At 41.0% G+C, this 16,845-nt stretch overlaps 1 protein-coding gene across 1 annotated transcript in view; it reads right to left on the reverse strand.

Moving 5' to 3' along the window:
• Positions 1-4,604: 4,604 nt before the first annotated feature.
• Positions 4,605-16,845, reverse strand: part of Daw1 (dynein assembly factor with WD repeats 1) — a 38,607-nt gene continuing 26,366 nt past the window's right edge. Inside the window, 5 exon segments of the mRNA XM_051153709.1 lie at positions 4,605-4,990; positions 5,799-5,961; positions 8,720-8,796; positions 14,352-14,466; positions 15,206-15,308. Coding sequence (XP_051009666.1) covers positions 4,956-4,990; positions 5,799-5,961; positions 8,720-8,796; positions 14,352-14,466; positions 15,206-15,308 — 493 coding nt within the window. The 3' untranslated portion in view covers positions 4,605-4,955.

The following is a 16,845-nucleotide window of genomic DNA, read 5'->3' on the forward strand; positions in this document are numbered from 1 at the left end:
AGACTGGGAGCTAAAATATATTGAAGTCCATGCTTATGATTTGGTGGCCAGAGGGAAAAAAAGGAGGAAAGAGACTGATCCCCTGGTGGCAGGAATGATGCTTCTGAGAGGGTACTGAATGTAAAAGATAGGGAGAGTAAAATGACAGCCACCCATCTGTGACCACGGATCACCAGTGACCATGGATCATCTGTGACCACGGATCACCAGTGACCATGGATCATCTGTGACCATGGATCATCTGTGAGCATGGATCATCAGTGACCATGGATCATCTGTGAGCATGGATCACCAGTGACCATGGATCACCAGTGACCATGGATCATCAGTGACCATGGATCATCAGTGACCATGGATCATCAGTGACCATGGATCATCTGTGACCATAGGTCATCTGTGACCATAGATCATCTGTGACCATGGATCATCTGTGACCATGGAGTACCTTAACCATAGATTCAACCAAATATGATCAAAACTGTTTTTAGAATCTATTTCTATGAGGAATGTGGACCACACCTTAAAACACCTAAACTGACAACCTCCTCACTGCTTAGCACTCCTGGTTCAATCCAGAGCCTTAAAAGACTGTTATTAGTTACCTGAACTAGACATGCACAAGATGAAGCCAGTAATACTCCAGTCTGGAGTGGGGAGGGGCTCAGCAGCCCTCATTCCTGGCTGAGGGTCTACTGGCAGTTGGTGGCTGCCAAAGGAAGGAGAATCTGTTTTCTTTAAGGGTGCTAAGGTAGTATTATATTCCACTGGATGTCCCCATATCCCTAAGTACATGGCCAGCAAAAACTGGACAGTAGTTTGTTTGTTTTTAATTTTAAGGAAAATAAAGGATGAGAAAGAGATGTGAAATGGGAGAGGCAGATACGGGAGGAATTATGGAGAAGAAGACAAATATGATAAAAAAATATAATACAATTATCTCAGGAATGTTATATTTTATTTGATAAAAAACTAAATATTTCTCCTTAAGACACTACAAAACATTGAAATAGTTGATATCTCTACTCTAAGTTCTGAAAAACTATTGTGTTCTTTTCCCAAAAAAGTGTTATATAAAGTGGTCACAAAATTTTTAATCATACAAATAGTAATTAATATTTATCACACTCTGATCATATGCTATATATTAAAATCCTCAAAATAGTACTATTATAAATTTTGAAAAGAGGAGACTGAGAATCAGTGGGAGGGAACTTCCCAATAATTAAGGGCTGAAATCAGAACTTATATCTAGATGCTATGGCTATGCTTGGTCTCATCTGATCTCATAAACTAAGGGGGCTGGGACTGGTTAGTATCTGGATTGGAGAATGTGTATCCAGGCAGCCTGACTATATAGTTCACAGGCTTTATTATAATGCCATGCTGCCTTTAATTCAAATAAAAATCAAGTGGTTGTACCGTCATTTTCCATATCATCTTGATTGCTTAGGCACTTAATTTTAAGTCAGTTGTGGTATCTAAAAATCTTAGTAAATATTCTTTTAACAAAGACTTTCTTCCAGTCTCATAATCATAGACCTATAATGCCAATTTCACAAGTGGCTGAGGTAAGAAGACCACAAGTTCAAGGCCAGTCTGAGTTACAGAAGGAATCCAGGTGCAGTGTGGGAAACGAGGCAAGACACGGTCTCAATGAAAGAAAAAAGGATGAGCATACAGCTCAGTGGTAGAATGATCGCCTAGCATGTGCTAGCCCAAGCACTGTGGGGAAGAGAAAGTCAGACTTCATTGGTACATAAAGCAGAGAGAAATAAACCATCCTATATCTTAGTTGGGTTATAAGACACTGACTGTCTACTAACTGTACATTGGCTAAAATTTTTTAAATGGTGTAACAAAATAATATGGTCACATGACTGTCCTTAGTTGCTTTTTGTTGCTGTGATAAAATGACCCAAGCAATGCCAGGGAGATCACGGTCTATTTGGCTTATACTTCCATGTCATAGTCTGTCATTGAAGGATGTCAGGACAGAGACTCAAGGCAAAATCTTGGAGCAGAAGTCAACAGAGGAGTGCTGTTTCCTAGCTCCCTCCAGCTTGTTCAGTTACCTTCCTTATAGATCTGAGGACCACCTGCCCAGATGACATGGCTCACAGTGAGTTGGACCCTTCTTCACCAATTAACAATTAAGATGTCCCATAGACATGCACATAGGCCACTCCAACAGAGGCAGTTCTTCCCCTGGGGTTCTCCCTTCCCAGATGTGTCAAGTTGACAGTTAAAGCTAACTAACCCATGATGAAAGCCGAGTAACAGTCACAGAATGTGTCTGCTTCTTTAGAGTCTTCAAAGTAGCTGCCACATGGAGGAAAAATAGTCTCTGCATTGAAGTATTGAAGAAACAGCACGTACATGCAGGAAATAAAACTGTATTGATGTGATTTAGATCCTGCATGTGTCCTCAAGTCCCATGTGCTAAAGGCTTGATTTCCAATTTCTGTTACAAGGAGTTAGTGGAAACGTTTTTTTAAAAAAAAATGGGGCCAGGATGGAGGTTCCGGGTCAGTGGGGGCATGACCTCCCATTCTGTCTCTTCTTCTCGCCCTCCTTTCCTCTCCCTCCCCCACCTCCATCTCCCACTCCCTTGCCCTGTTCACGAAGTGAATGATCTTTCTGTGCCGTGTGCTCCTTTGTATCCTTTCCTAGGAGCCCAGGAGTAACTGGACCAACCAGCTCTGTACGGAAACTTCTAAAAAGCATGGACAAAATGAAACCTTTTCATAATCCATATCTATTATCTTAGATATGTAATCATAATGGTGACAAGCTAACTAAACCAAACTGTACATAAAAACCAACTGTACACAAAAGTCGGCTCAAAATCCATTGGAAATTTTAATGCTAAGACCTGAAACCATAAAACTCCTTGAAACACCATTAGAGGAATGTACTGTGGCACTGGTCTTGATGGTGAATGATTGGACATGACTCCAGAAGCATAGGAAACAGAAGCCAAGGTAATTCGACTATGCCATCTAAAGCCCAGCAAAGGAAATGATAAGGAAAAAGGGAGGCGAGGCTGGTGAGAAGAGCCAGGGGGTAAAGGCAAAGGCACTCTGCTGCCAAGCCTGACCACCTGAGATCAGTCATCAGCCCTGGGACCCGCACGGTAGAAGAAGAGAACTGACTCAACTGAGTTGTCTTATGACGTACACATGTGCACAGTGGCATTCATACAACAAACAAATATGTAAATAGGAATAAAAGAATAGAAAATGCACATATGGAGAAGAGCCTTATTTAGTCTTGAGAAAGAGGAAAATTCTAACATCTGTGAAAATGAAAGAGTATCAAGGACATTGTGCTAACGAAATAAGCCAGGCAGTGAAATAGAAACAGTCCATGATTTCACACTTATACACCCTAACAAAAGCCAAAGTCAATAGAAGCAGCAGAGTAGATGAGTGCTCACCAGGGGCTAGGTGGTTGCTGAAGTGGAAAGATATTAGCCAAACAGTAAAAACGCATAGCTTAAATAAATATAAATTTAGGGTATAGTGTGGTGACACTGTGCTTGTAGATATTTTCTAGTAGATTTAAACATTGTCATTATGAGGAACAGACAATGGATCATTAAAGAGTGTGTGTGTGTGTGTGTGTGTGTGTGTGTGTGTGTGTGTGTACACGCATATGCACACACAAATTTCAAGATTTCCTTGTTTTTCATAGCTGGGTAGTATTCCATTGTGTAAATGTACCACAGTTTCTTTATCCATTCTTCAGTTGAGGGACATCTAGGTTGTTTCCAGATTCTGGCTATTACAAACAAGGCTGCTATGAACATAATTGAGCAAATGTCCTTGTTGTATGGTGGAACATCTTTCGGGTATATGCTCAGGAGTGGAATAGGGGTCTAGAGGTAGCACTATTCCCAATTTTCTGAGAAAGTACCAGATTGATTTCCATAGCGGCTGTACATGTTTGCACTCCCACCAGCAATGGAGGAGTGTTTCTCTTTCCCACATCCTCGCCAGAATGTGCTGTCACTTGAGTTTTTGATCTTAGCCATTCTAGGGTAGGGGAATGAGGAAGAAAAAGGAGGGAGGGTGAGACTAGGAAAGCACAAGTGAAGGGATAACAATCAGGATGTAATCTGAATAAATTGTAATAAATTAAAAAGTTTAAAAGATTGTGTGTGTGCGCACATGTGTGTGGCTGTCTACCACATGCATGCAGGTGACCACAGAAGACAGGAGACAGTGTCAGATTCCCTGTAGCTAGAATCACAGTTCATTGTGAGCTACCTTATACAGGTGCAGGCAAATAAACCTGGGTGCTCAGCAACAGCAGGAACTGCTCTTCACTGCTGAGCCACCCCTCCACCACTGCAAGATATTTTTAATATTTTAGCAACAGTTTGGTTGTTTTCTCTTATACTTCAATGTTTTCACTTGTTTTTTTAATTTGCTAATCTGAGCATCTTCTCAGACCTACCCACATGAATCCTATGCCTCTTTCAATGCAGAATATATTTGCTGATGAGAGCCATTTTAGTCTTTGTTAACTTACCCACCAAACATATAATGAAACACTATTCATCAGAAATCTTGTTTAAAGACTTTAATGAAGAGATACTGTAACATCAGCCTTTGGGTACAATTTAGTAGATTCTAGAATCTTGGAGAAGTGCTGTAAAGGCACTCTGACTTCATCTGTCAATACCCTGGTGCTATTGAAACACAAAACATAACAGAAACAATTAGTGACATTTACCACGTGTTACACCTGCTCCTGTCATCACCTCAGATAGCATCAAGAAATGATGCAAGCTCATCAGCTTTCATGGTCATGTCCGTGAAGTGAAGGGCAGGCTGCCCCATAGGTGAGGTGCATGAAGAGGAAGTAAAGGAAATAGGCTCACTTGGTCTCTGGGAGGTTCAAGTTCTTGATCACCATTGCCAACAGGCCTGCTTCGCAGCAGAGCCCTTCTGTCAACGCCATATCCTGCAGGAATTGTCCTTGCTGCCTGATGAAACAAACTGTATGATCATTTCCCTCTTACCTTATTTCCATTGCCCTATCTTCTAACAGGTGGACTTTCTCCTGGGCTACTGTTACTCAGCTATCTGTGAGATGTGAGGCTCGCCAAAGGCCACAAAATTGCTGATAGTTGGGGAAAATATTCAATGTAAATTCTTACCCCCCACATATTAGTGCTTCAGCAGAAAAGATCCAAAGGGGGAAAATTTAATTTAATAGTACATCTCTACTGGGCTATAAAACCATCTATGGAAAATGGTGGTGCTGACTTGTTTGAATTATTGGTACTCACCACCATCAGCTGAGTGGCAACCATTAGACCCTTGGATGGCTGGAAAAGTAGAGGGACCAACTAGACAGATTTCTAAATGGCTACCTTCCCAGGAGCAACAGAATCTTACTGCTAGTAACAAGAGCTTACTGCCAGTGGTAGGACACACTCTTGTGAGTCCTGGTCCAACTAAATGGGACCTGACATGGTAGCTAATATCCAACCCTAGCACTGGGGAGGCTACAGCAAGAGGATTGTCACAAGTCTGAGGCCAGTCTGTGCTACATAGTGAGGTAAGACCACCCAGAGGTACATATTAAGACGCTGTCTCAAAACAACTTTTATAAAGCCAACAATAAGAAAAAAAGGTTCAATAATGGTAGTAAAATTAGAATCCAAGATAAGCCAACCACCCTGGAAAACAGAGCAGAGGTTGAGCATGAACTCCTTTAAGCATGCTTCTAAAAATCTAGTAGCTAATTTAAGTGGAAAACCAGGTCTATGCCGTTTATTTCTCCCTTACCTGTAATGACTATATTCCCTTTATAGTTGAAAGCACATGAAAATATCTCATCAGTGTGGCCCTCGAGAACTTGGAGACACTGGCCAGTCTGCACATCCCAGATTCTGGCTGTCTTATCAGAGCTCCCCGTTAGGAGACGGTTTCCTTGGGGATTGAAAGAGATCTGCAAAGCAGCAAAAGAGACCACAGCAGGTTGATGTTTGGGTTAAGAGTAGACTTCCATCAGCAAAAGGAGGGTTAAGCACCCATCTTCTCTCTGGCCTAATATTTATTTTTAGAACAATTTCATCCTGATGGGAAAGATATGGGGGCTAATATCTGAAAATTGAAACCTAGATGCTAACGTTTAACCACTCGCTCTCACACAATTCTGACCGTAAAAGACCAAAGCACCTGCACACTTTGACTATTCCCCAACAGTTTCTTCCCAAAGGCTCATGGTTCCCTCCTCACCCAGAAGAGAGGCAGAGCCAGGTAGTTGATAGAGGCAAAGCAGGCTAGATCTGCAAAGTGCAATGTCACCTCTGCACTGCGTGTCACTAAAGGCGCATAGAGGCTCTCCATCTGCCCCACAGAAAGAGTGAATGACCAAGGGCAGGGTCGCAAAAGGACTTTCATCCATTGCCACCCCAAATCCATCTAGTTTCAGATAATACATTTGGATACTTCCCTCAGGCCTAGCATCTCCTTCGGTACCTGAGTGGCAGAGGGACCTGCTGCTGACCCTTTCATTCCTCTGATAGGGCCAATTATAACCCTGTATATTTATCACAAGACAATGAGTTGAGCCACTTCCGCTGGGACTGAAGAGATGGTGGGGACGGAGCTGTGTCTGTGTCTCTTCACTGTCTCACCAGTGTCTGTAAAATGCCTCCCATGGTGGAAACACTCAAAAGATCATTACTGATGCCCACACTCCTCTAAGACATCCTAAGGGAACTCACCGGGCTTGACACAAAACTAAGAAGAGGACAAGCTGGAATTAGGAAGAGGATCCACAGGAGAGGAAGGGGGACAAGAGAGCGTAATGAGGATATATATGATCCCAATACATTATATACACATATGAAAATGTCATAATAAATCCACTATTGGACATACTTAATATATCCTAATGTTTTAAGTGTTTGATGAATGAATAAATGGAGTACTAAATGATTTAGCTCTGTACTCCTTATAAATATTGCCAGGCATTAATTTCACGAGCAATATATTCAAGTTTTTCTGATAGTCACATGTTCATAAAAACAAGCACGCACTCACAGAGGGAAAATGTCAAACGTGATGGTAGCTACTTAGCCATACACTTGAGAACGTTGCCGAGGCTGCCCTTGTATGCCCTACTTTCCCCTTTATTTTTCAGTCCATGAAGTGGTCGGTACTGCCCATTGCCACAGAGACCAGCACTTACCAGCCATGGGGCAATGGCCTCCAGAAACAGGGGTGAAGAGTGGAGGGATGGGAAAACACGTGGGCAGTGCTGGAATCTGATTACAACCTTCAGAGTTCTGAAGCAATCAAGCTAGTGTTTCATAAGGAAGGGGCAGGTAAGAGCTCACATTTAAAACCAAGAATTTGGCCTGAGCTGGGAAGCAAGATTCCCCGAGTCCCAGCATACTCTGACATGTTCTGGGGACACATACAAACCACAGATTCTTCTCTGTGAAGATTCTAAAAAGTGTTCAAAAAAACCCTAAGATACAGCCCCAGAGCTTCAAAATGGGTAAATTCATACGTTGTTAAATATTTTCAAACATCACTCCCTCCATTACAGCTAATTCACAGATCCCTTGAGGCACCATATGCTTTTCTGCATAACACAAACTTGTGTGTTTACCAGAACTAGGCAGGGAAAGCACTTGACAAGCTCCTTAAGTTGCTGAGCTGGGTATTTTTGGCTAATTAAATATTTGCTGATACTTGAAAAGAATGCTTCTTTATGATTTTTAAAGGTTTAGGCAATCGTTTGTTTTTTGCTGAATCGGAGAGGACAGTCTTAAAAAGAAAGGCGTATGTAGTTGAGTTTTAGAGGAAGATGATATAATTAAGGAGACTTTACTATCTCAGTCCCAACATACCTGTTTGTTTGTTGGGGGGGGGTTGTTTTGTTTTTTGACTGTTCGGAGCAATGTACCATATAGCCCAGGCTGGGCTTGAATTATTGACCCTCTTGTCTCTACTTCCAAAGGGCTGGAATTACAAGCCTGTGTCCCTATGCCCAGCTACCACTTCTACGATGTAAAGGTACTAGATGTTTTGTAACCGACCTAGGTGTAGCTCCACTCTCTACGAAGTAAATGAGCTCACTGGTATTTTGAAAGGAAAATTAACTGAAACCCTTGAGTTCCTAGCAAGTCAACATATAGGTGAAGTCTAGTCTGATCCACTTGGAGAAAGTTCCCTGCTGTCCACCATGGAGCCCACTGCCAATAATGGGCAGAGGAAAGATAGCGAGGAGCAAGGAGTTTATTTAATGGTAAACATTTTCACAAGGGGTGTTATCAGATCCTTTAAGTGGAAATTCATCTTAAAAAGATGATCAGGTACAGACATGACATAAGTAAAATCCAGATGTGGCTTCTCAGCCATTCGCCTCCAGCAGCTCTAGCAATGGTGGACCCCATGTTAGACTCAGCAGGAGATCAGCAATATATCATTCAATCCACTAAACTCGGCTTAGTCTGTGTTCTCTCTGTCTCAGTGCATTCAATGTCAGAAACATCACTTCACTGTCTAACCCATATCAATAAATATGTTGAATATTTTCAAGGGGAAATTACGATATATTAACTCATTTTAACTCAGGGGATTAATTTGCAACTATTATCCTACTTGTATCAAACATGCTCTTTTTTTTTTTTTTTTTTTTTTTCTTTTTTTTTTACAGTTAACACACTACTCCAAATGAGAAGGCAACTCACCTTTGAGATTTCTCCTTCATGGCCTTCCAGTTTGGTTATGCATTTTCTTGTGGCTGCAATGTAAACTCTTGCTGTTCCTTTTGGGGAGAGATGGGGAACAAACATTAACCCAGGGCTGGAATACAGAGCTTCACATTACCTGAAAGTCTATGCTCTAGAAAATAAGCTCCGGGCTGAGTGTGTCCTCCCAGTCTCAAGAGCCATACTCAGCCCTCTAAATGCAAGCTGTCCCACCACAGAAGAGAGCACAGAACTTGCTCTCTGTCTCTGACACAGGCAGAAACGATCTTGGGCTCCCAAGTAGAAGGGGTGATATATGGAATAAGAAATAATGAGGTAGATAAAATGATTTTTAAATGTTATTTTAGAATTGATATGATTACAAACTTAATGCGTATGGCTGGGAGGATTCACATCCAGCAACATAGAAATTGGGGGGTGGGGGCACCTTAAAAAGGGAGGCTGGGACTTGAAATAAATTATGTGTTGTATAGACTCCTCATGACATAATAGCCATGATGGCATGATGAGACAGGACAAAACAGAACTCAGCGGTCAGACTGCTGGGTTGGTCCACTTCCCACCTCTATCATTTCCCACCTCTGTGTCCTGAAGGGGGCAACTTCTGCTACTTTATTACACTTCAGCTCTCTGGGGACAGCAGTTATACCAGCCTGTGTTAATCATCTTTGACTGTACAACAAACTAACCCAAACTTAAGAGCCTCAAATAACAAACAAAAAAAAATATTATTTTGGAGATAAACAAGAGTGTTCTAGATCTCAATGCTACCTGGGAAGCACAGAATCAGAAGACGTTTTTAGACTACTTCAAAATAAGAAGCGATAGTTTAGAAATAATGTTTCGTGGAACTATGAAAGAACAGAGTTGATACTGTAATGATCAGCAGGGAACAAAACATAAAAACTAGAATTGAACTTGTACTTTAGAAAACTCTTCACTCCTCAGCCTGCTGACCCTCCAACCCTGTCCCCCGCAATTGCTGCTGAGCAGCTTCCACTATTCTATGCAATGGAACATCTTATGTAGCAAATGTGTGTGAAGGATTATGTCCTGCCTTGCTTTATATAACTACACTGAATTTTCCACAGTAAGATAAACTACAACATAAAATCGTAGAGTGTTTCCAAGGGCGTGATGTATGTGCCAGTGTAAATCATGTGTGCTCATCAAGAAAGAGGAGCATTTATGTATTAGCCCACACAATTGTAAAAAACAACAGGTTATAGCTTGGCATCATGCATAGGAGACAGAGTCTACTGACATTGAAACATGAGCCAATGGAGCAGTGAGGTAAAAGAACCACACAACTTCATGCAATGCCGTGAAGGACTAGACGCAGCCTAAAGCCTGCAGATGTTTGCTATGGGTGCGCAGTATTGTGTAGAATCACACATCGTTCTCAAGCATGGGCTACGCATTCAGGATGGTAAGCTTAAGCAGATTGTTTAAAGATTCATTTTATTTTAATTATGTGTATTTGTACGCGTCTTCTGTAGGTACATATTATGGGTGAGTGCAGGTGCCAGTGGAGACTAGAAGAGAATGGTGTAGCCAATGGAACTGAAGTTGCAGGCACTTGTGAGTCAGTCAACATGAGTGCTGGGGACCAAGTTTAAATCTTCCTCAGGAACAGCAAGCACTCATAACCACTGAACCATCTTGCCAGCCCCGCTTATGCAAATATTAAAGTGATAGAAAATATATGATACTGAATCACACATTACATCGCTAGGTAATGGAATACAGTGTGATAGCTTCTAAGATGTCAAACATCTTACATGTATGAAGTATAGCATCATTAAGAGCTTTAAGGACATGGCAAAGTCAGTGTATTGCTATACATGATCACTGGGAAGAAAGAAAGCAATTCATTGTGCAGTATAATATAGGGTACCAGAAGCTGTCATAGAAATAACATATCCTGACTTTCGCACATACTCTGGTGCCTCACATTTGACCATGTCCCCTGGAGGGGGAGACCTGGTGGCACTCAGAGGAAGGACAGCAGGTTAACAAGAAGAGACTTAGTACCCTATGAGCATATACAGGGGGAGGAGGTCCCCCTCAGGAACAGTCATAGGGGAGGGGAGTAAGGGGAAAATGGGAGGGAGGGAAGAATGGGAGGATACAAGGGATGGGATAACCATTGAGATGTAACAAGAATAAATTAATAAAAAAAAAGAAACAACATATCCACATATCATATCTTGATGCATAGAACTCACTATGGAGACCAGGCTGGCCTGTAACTCACAGAGATCTGCCTTTCTTTGAGCCCTTTCTCTAGCCCTTGCTTGAAACAGCCTTTGTTCAAAGTTATAGAGCTATGCTACAAGAAGTGATATTTCAATGATTGATTTTATGGTATTGATTTCATTCATACAAATTCCTACATTTACGTAGTATAACAGTGATTAGTTGAGATAAGTCCTAACAGACACGTTTAGACTGTTTATTGTGATCTAAGGGGTGTGATCACCAAAAAGGAGGACAGGGAAGCAAGTTAAGGACCAATGAGAACTAAAATAATTTCCAAGGACAACATTTGCAAAAGTTTTCTTTCCTGATACCAACATTTTTTTTTTTTTTGGTTTTTTTTTTTTTGGTTTTTTGAGACAAGGTTTCTCTGTGTTATCTTGGCTGTCCTGGACTCAGTTTGTAGATGAGGCTGGCCTAGAACTCACAGTGATCCACCCGCCTCTGCCTCCAGAGTGCTGGGATTAAAGGCCTGTGCCACCATGCCCAGCCCAACATTTTCTTTATACCATAGTAAATAGGACTGTGTGGTCTTGGCCAAAGAATAGACAGAGTTCACAAATAGAGAGGTTCCCAGTCCAGTCCAATGGGAGAAAACACAGTGTCATATGGATATGGGCATGGGAAACAATGAGCTCACAATTCTACTCACTCCACGTATAGAAACTACTGCAATAAGATACAAAAGTAAAAGCTATCAAATCTCTATATTATATCTTGATGCATAGAACAAGTTCCCTAAGACCTGTGGGGTTAAAGACTTCTTAATTATTTAATAGTTACTGTGTGAAGAACTCAAGAGGGGCTTTGCTCTCTAAGGGTCTCTTTGTTGGGATTAAAGTAGCCACCACACAGAGCTTTAATACCATTCTTCACGGTAATCCAAAAGACAATGTAACTATATGCTTACATCACATATGATATTAAAGTTCATGATTAACATAGAGTAGAATATATAGACATCACAAATGACATAATACCGTCATACAGCATTATATCAAAAATGGGGCAAAAATAGAGTTTGCATGCCTACAATGCTGTCAGAGACATGAATAAGGGCACGGTATAACATATTTATCATAATATGTCACAGTAGGACCACAGTATAGCATAAAACTTAAATATGAGGCACACCATATTTGTCACATGTTTTTGTCAAGTATATGGAGTAGACATCAGCCACATCAATCTATGTCACCAGAGAGTTTTACCCATAGCATAGTATGATTACACATGGTTACCAAAGAGGAAAGGTAGACAGATACAGTACCATATGTAATATTTTAAAGTGTATATCCACAAATTTCAGGAATTCCTTGTTTTTAATAGCTGAGTAGTATTCCATAGTGTAAATGTACCACAGTTTCTTTATCTATGGAATATTATTTAGCTATTAAAAACAAGGAATTCCCAAAATTTGCGGACAAATGGATGGAACTAGAAAGGATCATAATGAGTGAGTTAAGCCAGAAGCAGAAAGACTCAAATGGTATATACTCACTCATAATTGGACACTAGCCCAAGGGGCATGTCCCATGGAAGTCTTTACTTACCAGGAAATTGGGATAGATGTGAAGACATCCTATTGGGACTCTAGGTGAGAGAAGTATGGGAGAATGGGGAAATAGAAGGATCCAGAGTGTCCTAGAAACCTATAAGAAGAACATTATGATGGGAAGATCTGGGCCCAGGGGTTCTCCTCAAACTATGGCACCAACCAAGGACAATATGTGCAGTAAACATCAAACCCCTACCCAGATCTAGCCAATGGACAGGACACTCTCCACAGTTGAGTGGAGAGTGGGGACTGACTTTCACACGAACTCAGGTGCCCCATTTTTGACCACATCCCCTGGATGGGGAGGCCTGGTGGCACTCAGGAAGGATAACAGGCTACCAAGAAGAGACTTGATACCCTATGATCATATAGAGGAGGAGGAGGTCCCCCTCAGTCATAGACATAGGGGAGGGGAACAGGGTGAAAGCAGGAGGGAGAGAGGAACGGGGGAAAACAAGGCATGGGATAGCTATTGAGATGTAATATGAATAAATTAATTTTTAAAAAGTAAAACAAAACCAAAAAGTATATAAATAAATAAAACAAAGTGTATATCTACAGTGGAACATGATGCCTAGTGGTCATACATATTACATACAGAATACAATTATGCACTATCATCAGAGATTATGTGGAAACACAATGTCACATAAATGGCAAAGGGATGATATATTGATAGAGCATCATGGATGAGCTTCAAGGAGATACACAAGCAGTATCCATAGCTGATACAGCCAGTGCAATTATAAACCCAGTTGCAAAAGAGATGATACAGGCATATTACCATTACTCAATGGATTATGTGACATTGAGATTATCTGTACTGAGTATAAAGGTATTATCAATATAGATAATGCAGATATATACATGTAACAATACATATGTATATGTGTGTAGCAACATATAGAGTATGGTTTTATCAGTAGATAGAGATCATACACACATGCACACATACTACAGAATCATATGGAGTAGGATATTATCAATAAATATCATGTAGATATATATTGAGGCATCATATAAAGTAATTTACTGTCAGTAGAGATCATATATATATACATATATGTATTAATATAGAGTAAGAAACTGCCAGTAGATCTCATGTAGATATATATACTGCAAGCATCATAAGGTAGATAAAATAAATGAGGCAAGTAACCTGACATAAATTTCAAGAATTTGCAAATTTTACTGTAGTATCAGAGGTGGGTTTTTTGTTGTTGTTTGGTTTTTTTTTGTTTTGTTTTTCGCTTTTTGTTTTTTTTTTTAACTTATGACTGACACACCGTGGCATAAAACATGCTCATCCAGAGAGTATTGCTGACATTGTGGGTTCTCATGAATGATGATCATGAGTGAGATGACAATGTACTGTTATTTGTAGATAGAATGGAAGGGGCATTACGTTCGCATGTAACATTCTTAAAACGTGTGTCATTCACACAGTGCACATTACCATACATGTAACTATTCGGTGTAAGGCCACAGCTAGTCATCAACGTGATGTTCAAGGTCACAGTGTTAGAAAACGGACATGAAGAAGACTTCACAGATAGTGTGCATCATCAAGGACAGGGGCGCACAGTGCTATAGCACCGTTTGCAGTTACCAAGCGGCATCATATACAATGATCAGGGCAAGGGCACAAAATCAGGATGAGGACTTGGGGTTTCAAAAACATATATGATCATCAGATGATATTGTAGTTGCCTAGGAGCAAGGCATAGAGTCAGGCACCATTTCCAAGGAAAGCATAAATTCCTCGGTAACGGAAATCGTCAACAGACAACTTACCATCAGCAGAAGCCGTTGCAATAAGTTTCCCTGTGTAGTCAAAGCAGCTGTCTAGTATTTCATCATCGTGGCCTGTTAAGGTTGCTATGCATTTCCCACTCGTAGCATCCCACAGCTGAAATTGAGAGAAATAAAAACTATCAACTAAGCAACTAAATTCCTCTCCAAAGTGGGGGGATGCCCAGTGAGCTTCGTGATATGAATGTGTCTTGCTGAAGAACTGTGCTAAAAGGATGCATATAATTCTCTCTGATCAGCTAATTATACCTTGATTTACAACCTAAGATCATGGCCAACCATCTGGACACAGGAAAATCAAAGTGGAGACATTTGAAATATCTACAGTATTAAGGAAAGAAAAAACAACCTTAGACATATGTTTCAGAGACTGGCGTGAAGGGATCATTTCTGTAACAAGCATCATGAGTGGTTTGATTCCAAACTATGATGACAGAGAATGAAAAGTACATCATGAAATTCAAAGAGCTTTTGTATAAAATCAGGTGACAAGTGAGTATCACCTCTCAGTAATTCTTTTTCAAGAGATGAGACACTATGGCAGGAAGAAACTTATTGGAGGCTCCTTGGGGCCACGCCAATACTAAATATGCATACAAAATAAACAGCAGGAGGCTGGATAAAACTAATGTAGCTTTTCAAGCAAGACCTTTATCGCTTCTGAAGCAATCAAAATTATTTCATAATTCCTGTAAACAAAATAAAAATGAGCAATCACTATTTATAAACCAACACTTAGCTGTATGCCCTCCTTGGACTCTGTTAGTATTGTGATGTACTTGGCCCAGTACAGAGGACAGAGACACTGTGAAAAGCAAGACTGACTCTGAGCTCACCATGCAGGTCTTGTCCATGGAACCCGTTAATATGAGAGAGCAATCCCAATTGAACAAGGCGCTGCTGATCTCAGCACAGTGGCCAATTAAAGTGTGCATCTTCCTGAAAGACAGAAATAGCCACAAGTGGTAAAAGTTGTTGTCCTGGCTCTGTTTCTATTGTTGTGACAAACCATTGAGGAGAAAGCAGTGTAGGGGAGGATGTGCGTATTCAGCTGAGCCTTCCAGGTCGCTGCCTGTCATTTTGGGGAAGCCAAGGCAGGGACTCAGACAGATGGCCACATCCCAAAGGGAAGCCAGCACACCCGACACCCTGCACCCCAGGCCTCCCACTAGCTCAGCTAGCTTCCTTCACTCTTCGATGGTTTAGGACCCAGCCCAGGAAATGATGCGGCCCACATCCAGGGTGGGATAGTTCTACCTCAGTCAACACACTCTCCCACAGACATGCCCAGAGGCCATCCTCATCTAAATAATTCCTCACTCACAGTTTCTTTTCTCAGATGACTCTGGGTCAGGGGTGCTCACCTACAGGTTGTAACCCCTTTGGCAAACCTTTATCTCCAAAGTTTTTTACATTACAATTTGTAACAGTAGCAAATTAGAGTTGTGAAGTAGCAACGGAAATAATTGTATGGTTGGAGGTCACCACCACATGAGGACCTGTACTACAGGGTCGCATGCAGCATTAGGAAGGCTGAGGACCACAGCTCTGGGTTGTGTTAGGTTCACAGTAAGAACTAATGACCATAGGTGCTTTATTACAGCATACACGGCCAGGCCCATGTGTGTGAACTAAACTGTAGTATTTACAAAATTACATGTTTGATAATTAAACAGAAACAGTTCTATTGTTACTGAAAAAGGGAGCACTAATTTCAGTAAATATGCACAAATGTCTTAAGTAATCGAAAATCTTGTGACTGAGGCTGGAGAGAAGGCTCAACAGTAAAGGTCACTCACTGTGCCTAGAAAACCTGTGTTCGGTTTCCAGCACCCATATGGTAGCACACAACTTCCTGTAACCAGTTCCAGGGGATCCAGAATCCTCTCTGGCGCCCCCTGGGCACCAGATAGGCAGGTGCTGCACAATCTCATTGCATGAATGCAAAAACACTCATATACATGAAATAAAAATGAATCTTTGTTTTAAAAGATTCATATGATTGTGTCTGATTTATTCCAGCCCCAAATAGTTTCTGGTTTGATCGGTAACATATTGTGTCACATGTTTACATATCACAGTGTACCCCATAAATATGTACAGTTAGTATAACTGTGAAAAACAGTATTTAATGAGATGGAGTAACTTCCCTGTTTCTATCATGTAATAGCTTGTACATGTATTGAATTATCACACTATACATAAAAACATGTGCAACTGGTATAAACATTTTAAACTATAACTTTAATTAAAGTAACACTTTGTCTTTGTTTTTCCAAGACAGGGTTTCTCTGTGTGGCCCTGGTTGCCCTGGAACTCACTCTGTAGACCATGCTGGCCTCACACTGAGGGCTCTGCCTGCCTCTGCTTTCCTGAGTGCTAGATTAAAGCTGCTCACAACCACCACCTGGATACAGTCACATTTTATAAAGGAATGGGCGATGATTCATAAAGACAGTCTAAAACTCTACAAATG

This window comes from Acomys russatus, chromosome 12 (genome assembly GCF_903995435.1).
Source record: "Acomys russatus chromosome 12, mAcoRus1.1, whole genome shotgun sequence".
Lineage (NCBI taxonomy): Eukaryota > Metazoa > Chordata > Mammalia > Rodentia > Muridae > Acomys > Acomys russatus.